At 37.1% G+C, this 12,507-nt stretch overlaps 1 protein-coding gene across 48 annotated transcripts in view; it reads right to left on the reverse strand.

Moving 5' to 3' along the window:
* ABI2 (abl interactor 2) overlaps positions 1-12,507 on the reverse strand; it is a gene marked incomplete at both ends in the record, with an annotated part of 98,578 nt that overhangs the window by 62,497 nt on the left and 23,574 nt on the right. For 39 of the 48 annotated variants that reach the window (XM_079709705.1, XM_079709695.1, XM_079709678.1 and 36 more), the window contains one exon: positions 5,652-5,819. The exons of the other annotated variants lie outside the window; for them this stretch is intronic. In XM_079709705.1, coding sequence (XP_079565831.1) covers positions 5,652-5,819 — 168 coding nt within the window. The remainder of the gene's footprint in view (positions 1-5,651; positions 5,820-12,507) is intronic. 48 annotated transcript variants of the gene reach the window in all.

A 12,507-nucleotide genomic window follows, 5' to 3' on the forward strand; every position in this document is an offset into this window, starting at 1 on the left:
AATGATCAAGGGATCAATCCAAGAAGAAGATATAACAACTGTAAATATTTATACACCCAACATAGGAGCACCTCAATACAAAAGGCAAATGCTAACAGCCATAAAAGGGGAAATCGACAGTAACACAATCATAGTAGGGGACTTTAACACCCCACTTTCACCAATGGATAGATCTCCAAAATGAAAATAAATAAGGAAACACAAGCTTTAAATGATACATTAAACAAGATGGACTTAAATTATATTTATAGAACGTTCCATCCAAAAACAACAGAATACACTTTCTTCTCAAGTGCTCATGGAACATTCTCCAGGATAGATCGTATCTTGGGTCACAAATCAAGCCTTGGTAAATTTCAGAAAATTAAAAACATATCAAGTATCTTTGCCAACCACAACGCTATGAGACTGGATATCAATTACAGGAAAAAAATCTGTAAAAAATACAAACACATGGAGGCTAAACAATACACTACTTAATAACCAAGAGATCACTGAAGAAATCAAAAAATACCTAGAAACAAATGACAATGAAAACACTATGACCCAAAACCTATGGGATGCAGCAAAAGCAGTTCTAAAAGGGAAGTTTATAAGCAATACAGTCCTACCTCAAAATACAAAAAAATCTCAAATAAACAACCTAACCTTATACCTAATGCAGTAAGAGAAAGAAGAACAAAAAAACCCCAATGTTAGCAGAAGGAAAGAAATGATAAAGCTCAAATCAGAAATAAATGAAAAAGAAATGAAGGAAACAATAACAAAGATGAATAAATCTAAACACTGGTTCTTTGAGAAGATAAACAAAACTGATAAACCATTAGCCAGACTCATCAAGAAAAAATGGGAGAAGGCTCAAATGAACAGAATTAGAAATGAAAAAGGAGAAGTAACAACTCACAATGCAGAAAGACAAAAGATCATGAGAGATTACTACAAGCAACTACATGCCAATAAAATGGACAACCTGGAGGAAAAGGACAAACTCTTTAAAAAGCACAACCTTCTGAGACTGAACCAGCAAAAAATACAAAATATAAACAGGCCAATCACATGCACTGAAATTGACACTGTGATTAAAAATCTTCCAACACACAAAAGCCCAGGACCAGATGGCTTCACAGGCGAATTCTATCAAACATTTAGAGAAGAGCTAACACCTATCCTTCTCAAACTCTTCCAAAATATAGCAGAGGGAGGAACACTCCCAAACTCATTCTAAGAGGCCACCATCACCCTGATACCAAAACCACACAAGGATGTCACAAAGAAAGAAAACTACAGGCCAATATCACTGATGAATATAGATGCAAAAATCCTCAACAGAATACTAGCAAACAGAATCCAACAGCACATTAAAAGGATCATACACCATAATCAAGTGGGGTTTATTTCACAAATGCAAGGATTCTTCAGTATCCGCAAATCAATCAATCTGATACACCATATTAACAAACTGAAGGAGAAAAACCATACGATCATCTCAATAGATGCAGAAAAAGCTTTTGACAAAATTCAACACCCATTTATGATAAAAACCCTGCAGAAAGTAGGCATAGAGGGAACTTTCCTCAACATATAAAGGCCATATATGACAAACCCACAGCCAACACTGTCCTCAATGGTGGAAAACTGAAACCATTTCCACTAAGATCAGGAACAAGACAAGGATGTTCACTCTCACCACTATTATTCAACATAGTTTGGAAGTTTTAGACACAGCAATCACAGAAGAAAAAGAAATAAAAGGAATCCAAATCAGAAAGGAAGAAGTAAAACTGTCACCGTTTGCAGATGACATGACACTACACATAGAGAATCCTAAAGATACCACCAGAAAACTACTAGAGCTAATCAATGAATTTGGTAAAGTTGCAGGATAGAAAATTAATGCACAGAAATCTCCTGCATTCCTATACACTAATGATGAAAAATCTGAAAGAGAAATTAAGGAAACACTCCCATTTAACACTGCAACAAAAAAAAAAAAATACCTAGGAATAAACCTACCTAAGGAGACAAAAGATCTGTATGCAGAAAATTATAAGACACTGATGAAAGAAATTAAAGATGATACCAATAGATGGAGAGATATACCATGTTCTTGGACTGGAAGAATCAACATTGTGAAAATGACTCTACTACCCAAAGCAATCGACAGATTCAATGCAATCCCTATCAAACTACCAATGGCATTTTTCACAGAACTAGAACAAAAAAATTTCACAATTTGCATGGAAACACAAAAGACCCCGAATAGCCAAAGCAATCTTCAGAAAGAAAAACGGAGCTGGAGGAATCAGGGTCCCTGACTTCAGACTATACAACAAAGCTACAGTAATCAAGACAGTATGGTTCTGGCACAAAAACAGAAATAGAGATCAATGGAACAGGAGAGAAAGCCCATATATAAAACCACTCATATATGGTCACCTTATCTTTGATAAAGGAGGCAGAAATATACAATGGAGAAAAGACAACCTCTTCAATAAGTGGTGCTGTGAAAACTAGACAGCTAAATGTAAAAGAATGAAATTAAACACTTCCTAACACCATACACAAAAATAAACTCAAAATGGATTAAAGACCTAAATGTAAGGCCAGACACTATCAAACTCTTAGAGGAAAACATAGGCAGAACACTCTATGACATAAATCATAGCAAGATCCTCTTTGACCCACCTCCTAGACAAATGGAAATAAAAACAAAAATAAACAAATGAGACCGAATGAAACTTAAAAGCTTTTGCATTGCAAAGAAAACCATAAACAAGACAAAAGGACAAACCTCAGAATGGGAGAAAATATTTGCAAAGCATCTGACAAAGGATTAATCTCCAAAATATACAAGCAGCTTGTGCAGCTCAATATCAAAACAACAAAACAATTCAATCCAAAAATGGGCAGAAGACCTAAACAGACATCTCCAAAGAAGATATACAGATTGCCAAGAAACACATGAAAGGATGTTCAACATCACTAATTAGAGAAATGAAAATCACAACTACAATGAGGTAGCACCTCACACGGGTCAGAATGGCCATCATCAAAAAATCTACAAACAATAAATGTTGGAGAGGGTGTAGAAAAAAGGGAACCCTCTTGCACTGTTGGAGGGAATGTAAATTGATACAGCCCCTATGGAGAATAGTATGGAAGTTCCTTCAAAAACTAAAAATGGAACTGCCATATGAGCTAGCAATCCTACTACTGGGCATATACCTTGAGAAAACCGTAATTCAAAAAGAGTCATGTACCACAATGTTCACTGCAGCTCTATTTACAACAGCCAGGACATCGAAGCAACCTAAGTGTCCATCAACACATGAAAGGATAAAGAAGATGTGGCACATATATACAATGGAATATTACTCAGCCATAAAAAGGAACGAAATTCAATTATTTGTAGTGAGGTGGATGGACCTAGAGTCTGTCATACAGAGTGAAGTAAGTCAGAAAGAGAAAAACAAATACTGTATGCCAACACATAGATATGAAATCTTAAAAAAAAAAATTGGTTCTGAAGAACCTAGGGGCAGGACAGGAATAAAGATGCAGATGTAGAGAATGTACTTGAGGATATGGGGAGGGGGAAGGGTAAGCTGGGATGAAGTGAGAGAGTGGCATGGGCATATATACACTACCAAATGTAAAATAGATAGCTAGTGGGAAGCAGCTGCATAGCACAGGGAGATCAACTCGGTGCTCTGTGTCCAACTAGAGAGGTGGGATAAGGAGGGTGGAAGAGAGATGCAAGAAGGAGGAGATATGGGGATATATGTATACGTATAGCTGATTCACTCTGTTATACAGCAGAAACTAACACACCACTGTAAAGCAATTATACTCCAACAAAGATGTTAAAAAAAAAAAAAGAAGAAATATAAGGTAGACCTTACATAACTGATTCAGTTATGTGGACTATATTTAATTATATAAATTAAACCCAAGACTTTGAAAAATTGATGGATTAGTCAATTTTAGAGGAGTCCTGAACTTTTAAGATATATGAAGAATGGTAATATGCACATTTTAAAACTCTTTTTATTCCAGAAGCATTTTAATCATTTAGTTCTAAAAACAGAATTGAATACCACCAAGTTACTCAAATGGCAAGAGAGCTAAAATAGAAAAGTTCCAAAGATTTCAAAGAGAAGCAGATAGATCAAAATCTTTTCATTTTAATGTTTTTAAAAATGTATTTTGCAATTATAAATTGGTTTTTACTGTAGTAATATTTTAAATGGTCCCAAATATAGGAATGGTTATGAAAATTATGATATATATACACAACATTATGTAGCCATCGAAAATGTTTATGAAGATCTTATAACATCATGAGAAGATGTTTGTTGCAATGGTAAGTTAAACGAGCAGAACTCAAAATTCCATATATAGTATAATCCCAGCTAAATTTTAAAAATCATTTAGAAGAAAAAAATATTAAAAGGAAATATACCAAAATATTAACAGGAGGAGTTTGAGTAGTGGAGAAAGGGTTTGTTTTCCTATTTTTTTCTCTCTTCTTTACGACATTTACAATGGAGAAAGTATAACATTAATTTTTTCTAAGTTCTATACAAAGATAATTTTATAAGGTCACTTAATCTTTCCATTACTGAGGTAACAGAAAAAAGCATTTAAACAAGTCATCAAGCTATCACATTTTAAGTGTAAAATTCGGTAAAAATTGGAAGAAAGCAGGCAAATTCTCACCTCAAGGCCGATTATTTTAACTTGACAACTGAGTTTTAACGAAACCATTAAAGTAGACTTCCCAGGACTTCCATGGTGGTGTAGTGGATAGGACTCCGAGCTCCCAATGCAGGGGGCCCAGGTTCAATTCCTGGTCAGGGAACTATATCCTACATGCATGCTGCAACTAAGAGATTGTATGCCACAACTGGGGAGCCCTTGTGCCACAACTAAGGAGCCAGCAAGCTGCAACTAGGGAGGCTGCCTGCTGCAACTAAGGAGCCGTGGAGCTGCAACTAAGAAGCCCATGTGCCGCAACTAAGGAGCCCACCTGCTGCAACTAAGACCTGGTGCAACCAAATAAATAAATATTTTTTTAAAAAGATGTTTAGGGACTTCCCTGGTGATGCAGTGGTTAAGAACCCGCCTGCCAATGCAGGGGACACGAGTTCGAGCCCTGGTCCAGGACGATCCCACATGTCATGGAGCAACTAAGCCTTTGCACCACAACTAACGAGCCTGTGCTCTAGAGTCCGTGTGCCGCAACTACTGGAGCCCGCGTGCCACAACTACTGAAGCCTGCGCGCCTAGAGCCCATGCTGTGCAACAAGAGAAGCCATCGCAATGAGAAGTCCACGCACCATAACAAAGAGTAGCCCCCATTCACCACAACTAGAGAAAGCCCATGCACAGCGACAAAGACCCAACGCAGACAAAAATAAATTTTTTTAAAAAGATGTTTAAAATAAACAAAGTATACTTCCCTATCAAAATCACAGAGAAGATAATCACTAGACAAAAAGAGAGAAACAAAAAACAACCTACTACTGAGTTTGTATTTTCCAAATCATACATGTGAGTTAACTCACGTAATAAAGGCTGCCAGCGTTACAGATTGCCTGTGTTTATTACGTGTTCCTCATAGGCAAAATAGGGAAATAGTGTGGTCTCACTTGTGAAATATGATTGATTGAAGACTCCATCCTTCGAAGTTGGGACGCCTGGATATCCAGCATCTGCAGGACATTGTTGGCCAAGGTATTTATCAGATAGGCAACACTTGCTAAGGACTGGGTGGTGTAGGCTTTGGTTTCTTCTAGGGCTCGCTGCTTATCTGCTGACTAGAAAAACAAACAAACAATCATTACTTCAAAGATAACCCATTCTATCAATCTAATCTTCAAAAATACTCATCAAAACCATTATGTTGCTGAATCTACACACACTAGTTTAAAATGCTTTGAAAACTAATTATCAGTATTCATGTAAACCCAACAACTAAATTATTGACTTGACTTCACTAATATTTTCACGTTGAATAGATTCATCTTTGTACAGATGCAAATAAAATCCCGAAGCTGTTGTTTAAAAAATGAGATCCGATGGATATTTTGAGTAATGACAGCAAGTACAGTACATAGCTTCTCAAGGTCACTGCTTGGAAATGTAGCATTGATTTGATTGAGTAAATTCTGGCGTACATTTTTCTACTTTCCTGAATTCCTCTTTTCCTTTCACTCTAACATGTAAAATGCATTTATAAAGAAATGTCTGTTTAAAGTAATAATGACAAATAAAAATGATGAAGTAAATAAAATGGTAATAATCATGATAAATAATGATAAATTAAAATAAAAGTAACAAAAGGACACTTTCTTCCCAAGCATCTTAAGTATTATAACCCTATGGAACATAAACTGCCACGTACCACAAACCCTACTTGAAAAACGGAGAGTACACAGTAAAAAGTGGTGAAGTGATTATTTCCAAGGTCACAAAGGAAAGCAAGTGTAAAGTTACATATTCTATACTGCTGGCAAACACCATTTTCTTGCCCTAGTTCTACAGAAAGACTCTATGGTTCAGTAGAATGTACACAAGTGTCTGAATCAGAAACCTTTTATCTTAATGTCAGTTCTACTATTACAGCATGTCATATTTTAAGCAGTTGTGAACATCAAGTAAGATAATGAATGTAAAACCACTTTCTAATACTATAAATCATTATATCTAACAACTGTCATGACCTCTCTGACTAGTCATTAACTGTTCAAAGTCTACTATGTCCCACTCTCCCCTCTCCCACACAGTTTAGGACTCTAAACTTCTAAACTTACCTTAGGAAAACAGTCAAATAAGAAAAAGACACAGACAAGGATGTTCACTGACAGTTAATGGTGAAAAAGAAAAAGACATGAGACTGATTAAACAATACATTCATATACTACCTTTATGCAGTAATGAAAATATTATTGTTATGTATTACTGATATGGAAAAATATCTACGAAATAACTAATTGAAACAGAGCTGGTTACAAAGTACCTTAACACAATCATCCTAATTTTGTAGGTGCCTGTGTATAAATGTAAGCACAAGAAAAAAGTCAGAAAAAGTAAGGCCCAAAATGTTAACACAAGTTTTCTCTGAATGTAAGGAATATAATGTGAGTCTTTTAATGATTTTTAATATGGTCTAATTTTTTTTTTTACCTTGGGCATAAATACTTGCGTTATCAGAAAAAGTAAAGCTATATTACTTTGTAAAACCATAATGCACGCGTTAATACAAAAGAACAAACTTTAAGTGCTCTGTCCTAGTCAACTACTCACAAGGAATATTTGTAAGGAATAAGAGCACCAAAACAATTTTTTTAATCCTTCTGAAATGTATTTTACATTTGCACACTTATTTAAACAATAATTTGGGGCTCAAGAGATTTTTCTTGTTATTTCTAAGCGCCAAATGAAGCTTTAAAGTGTTGAGGCTGCTGCACATCTGCTGTATGGATAAGTCAACCCTCGTACATTCACTAAGGTTTTACGAGAACCTAATTTTACAAGAGCTGATATTCTAAGTTTTAGAGTTTTGTGCTTGCTTCAGCAGCACATATTCTAAGTTTGAGATTGTTTTCCTATAAAGTTAAGTGCTGAATAAAAACCTGAATAAACGCAAACAGAACCTATTTCAATAAACCCGATATCAACATTGCTACTTTAACCTAGAAGCCTTATAAATGACAACAGAGAAGCTACAATATCTTATTTTACATGTAAGAAATAGTAAACAGCACTGTAATAGAGGTTATTTTGTAATTCTTAAACGTCTGATAAGTAAACACCTGTGACTATATTCTTATGTTTTGCTACAACCAAGTTTAATTATCACAGTTATAGTTCATGCATTAAAGGCACTATGACACCTCAACCCAGTTATCTAATATTCCTACTTAAATGGGATTAAGTTCCTGAAAAAAAGAAGAAATTTAGATAAAGGAAAAAATTATCATAGGGTTATAGAGGAATATTATAATGTATGCTATGGTAAGTACAAATAGTCCTATGAGAAAAGATTCTTACATAGAATAAAGTGACCTATTGCCAAGATCTATCCTAGGCAATGATTAATCCTTCCTACTCTGTTATTTCTTCACTTTCCCTTATGACACTGACTTCTTATCTCTACACGGAGACGTTCCCAAAGACTCTGTCTTCAGACTACTCTTCTTGCTGTACTTGCAACCCTTAGACAGAAATTTCACTCCTTCCTTAGCTATCACTTCCAAGCACAGAATTTTTAAATCTATTTACATCTTAACTTTCATCTCTCCCAAACCCATATTTCTGTTTACATGGCACCTCACCATGTATAATGTGCCGTATCAGTATATCTATAACTCACCACCTTCCCCAAAACTTCCTCCTACTTTTGTTAATAACATTATTACTCCATCATCTCAGATATTTTCCAAGTCTCTGTATCCTACACCTAATCCGTTTACATGATCCTTATATTCTATCTGTGCCAACACATCATTTCCTTTCTTTCAACTGCTACTGCCTACATTCTACTTCAGGCCCTCGTTACCTCCTGCCAGGACTACTATACCAGTTTCTAGGTCAGATTGTAGTATCTTACACGTGGTCCTGCAGATTCATCTTTCTAAATCAGTTCTGAAGCCCCCAGAGCTTCATCTTACCTACTTAAATAAAAACTCCTTTACTCATCATTTACAGTCTTCCTTAAAACGGCCTAGAACTTATCTTCCGTTCAACCCTACTTGAACCTTAGATTACAGTTTAATTAGACTTAATGGTTCACAAAACAGACCTTGGTTTCTTACCTTCGTGCCTTTGCCTATTTTCTTCACCTGAACCCATCAACTTCACCAACAACCCATCCCCTAACTTATCATCCCTGATTGTGATACTGATCATTTCTTACTGAGAATTCCCACAGGATTTTGTTTTCAGATTTACAGCACATACTTTATAATATCGGGCTGGCCAAAAAAGTTCATTCGGGTTTTTTGCCAGGTGTTATGGAAAAACCCAAATGAACTTTTGGGCCAACCCAATATGTGCATGTTTCATTGACCCAAACTCCCACACTCCCTAGTGGGAAGACCTTGAGGGTAAGTATTATGCCTTCACATCACATTACGCACAGGCATTACATATTATCTGTTGAAGTGTATCTACCAAAATGTTCCGGAGAATCAAAGTTACTTCTATCACCCAATAGGCAGTGAGGGTGGGGAGGAAGCAGTGATATAAGAAAGATTTCTTTGACCTCCAGAAGCTTTGGCACCATTCATGGTACTCATGCCTTACTGTGTACCCCTAAAAAGAAAGTTCAAACTTGTTTTTCAATTTGATGTTCTAGGATGGGTGCTGAGAAATATGAAGAATAAGAACGTTACACCCTCTAGAGCAGCTCAAGACTGTAGTATTATTACCACTAGGTTACCACCATTGTTTATTTTTCCTTTTCACTTCTACTAATAGGACAACAGATTTGGTAGAGATTTAAGTATATAGATAATGGGGAAGGGGCAGGAAAATAATGATAATATTTAAGAAGGACGTGTATGGACACGCAGGAGAGAATTCTCCTCTACAGATCACACCCTTGAGATCTACTGTCTGTTTCTTTCTCTTCTCTAGCAGTAAATCTCTCACCCACTCCAGTCCAGCCTGTTACTCTACCTGGAAAATATGTAATTATTCTTGCTCTGGGTATAAACTATTACCACATTAGTTAAAGTACAGGTACTAAGTTCTCATTCAATCAGTTATCTTATCTAAAGTATTAAACAATTTCTTCTAGACCTGCCATGATTAATTTCATTTCATCAGTTCATTTCAATAAACCCTTATTGACTGAATGTATATTACATGACAGACATTGTACTATGTACAAGAATATGAAAATGAAACACGTTCTCTGCACTCAAGAAGATTTTCGTCCAATACAGAGAAAAGCATATAAAACAGAAAATGTCAATGCAGAATGGTCAGGGATATGAACACCATCCAACTAGGAACACTATCTTATATGACCATCCAAGTGGAGTCTCACAGAATGGAGTTAATCCTGCCAAGCAGGAGTAAGAGAAGATATGCCAGGCAGAGCAAACAGCCTAAACAAGGGCACAGAGGCACGAAAAAGATTCTTGAATCCAGAACACATGTAAGTTTGGTATTATTAACATATCATCAGTTCACTATTGCCCCTACTTTAAGACTGAGACATGTGCTGAAATTTAAGATTAGTATAGTAACTAACCGTTTTCTTTCTCACAAAATTGTTAAGAAATTAAAATATCACACATATAATTAACTAGTAAGGTCATGGCAGAGTCATAGCACCTGATTCAATAATGGGGCTGAGGAGAAGGGAGTATTCTTAGATTACCTATTTACTGAGCTTTCAATTCTGCATTCCAAAAAATCTTGTTACTAAACCAAATTGAAAAGAAAGGCCCCATCACTAAATCTCACAGAAATTAAAGTAATAGCTTCTAAAATATATGCCAATCATTATACACAAATAGAAAAATTTTGCCAAAAGACCGGACAAAATATTAGAAATATACTTATGTCTTCAGAACTGTTCAAATATTAATTTCTATGATGCCTAAAAGGGAATATATTCATTTGCTTCCAAACTCCAGGATGGAGAATGCAGTCTACAAAAAAAAGTATGGCATTTAAATTAGAATGAGTCATACAAGTCATAGTGAAAAATAGCAAAGCACAATTAGATAAACATGGACAGTTCACCAAGGAAAGAACACAAGACAAACATGAACATGGGAAAACATTCAGCCACACAAATGATAGGGGGAAAAAATGACAGAAACAAAGGACCATTTTTACCAAGTAATTAACAAGAAAAAAGTTTTAAAGAACATACCTGCATCGTTTTAAATTTGCTTTGTGGTTATCTTGCTTTGGTAGACGAAGAAAGAGAAGCACATGCCAAGAATGCCAAATACTCTTATGAAAGGAAAAGTAATACTGAACGTGCCAGGAGACTGCAGAAATTAAGAGAAAGGACTACTTTAAGAGGACAACATGGTCATGCTACTAAGAAGAAAGATGAGGTCAGAAAAGTATCCAGTAAACAGCTGTGGCAATATGGAATTGCTTGATGAATTTTTAAAAAGCACTTTTAGCTGAGTAGTAGTGTAGAAATCAGATCAGAATGAATTTTAAGAATTGAGATGGATGCTGGGAAAGCAGTCCTAACGTCCACAGAGCCGTGGTTCATTAGAGATGCCACTTAGATGTACAACAGGAACTACCAAGGGGAAAGCTGGATGTAGGAATCCGAAGCTCAGGAGAGAGGTCAGAGTGGGAGATAAACACTTGTCATTGGTGTATAGAAAGTACTTACAGCATGAACCTAGAAGAGGATACCTGAGGAGTATAAATGCAAATCTGAGAATTCATCCCTGGGGCATGCCAACATTTCTAGGAAGGACTCTCCTAAAGAGAAGCCAGCAAAGGGAGAACAAAGGAGCAGCCAGTGAGGTAGAAGGAAAGCCTGGGGAATGTGTAATCATGGACTTAAGAGAGGACAATATTCAGGGAAATGTTTTCCTTCAGCTGAGTTGAAAGCTGCTGAGCAAAAAAACAAGATGAGAACAAAGACATGGATCCAACATGGTGCTCATCAATGACCTTGACAAGTGACACCTCAGGGGACAGACTATCAGGTGGAGGAAGAACTAAGTTTGAGTACCTCAAACCAGAGGACAGATCAACAGGGACTCCTGTCCTCAGAGGAATATGGATGATCCTCCCCCAAGGGGATCATTTGTGCTTGCCTTGGAAAGATGAGTCTGATCTGGATGCACAGATGTCTAGAGTGAGACAGGACGTACACAGTTTGCCCAGCCAAGGAACCATGGAATCAGGTCTCCTGGGAGGAGCAAAAACCAGGTGAAGCAGAGAGCACATGGTGGGGAGTTGTGGGTAATACAGTTTGAGCTTCAGCAGAATCTGGTCATGGGTATCTGGAGCTAGCTGGAGGCCCTGAATTCCTGCTCTGGCAGGAGGACCTGCCCTTGAGGAACATGGTGATGGGAACGGGAGAGCCCAAGGAAGAAGAGGAGCTGACTGTGTGTATGTTGTGGGGCAGGGCCCGTGGAAGGGGGCCAGAGGGAGCGGAGGTGGCTGGAAGGAGGACCAGTCTGCCAATCTCCTTCTTCCTTCAAGTGCCAATGCCGGCTCTCACCACCTGAGGACATCCTTCGGGAGCCTTTCCAAGGGCATAGTTTAGAGGTCCATCCTCCCCACTCCCATAAGGCCCATGCTGACTCTGGCACAAAAAAATGCTGCCCCTAGGGCAAACTGCTTCTAATTCTCACCTGAACAGGTCCTGCTGGTATTTACAACTGCTTCATGATTTCTCTTTCACTCTGAAATCCTACAACACCCGATTTGTATTGAGTGTCTCCCGTATGCCAGATGACTAAGCACATACCAGCATGAGTACTGAGTGGAGGAGGTGGCGGGTGGCAG

The sequence above is a fragment of the Hyperoodon ampullatus genome (assembly GCF_949752795.1).
Source record: "Hyperoodon ampullatus genome assembly, chromosome: 8".
NCBI classification, from domain to species: domain Eukaryota; kingdom Metazoa; phylum Chordata; class Mammalia; order Artiodactyla; family Ziphiidae; genus Hyperoodon; species Hyperoodon ampullatus.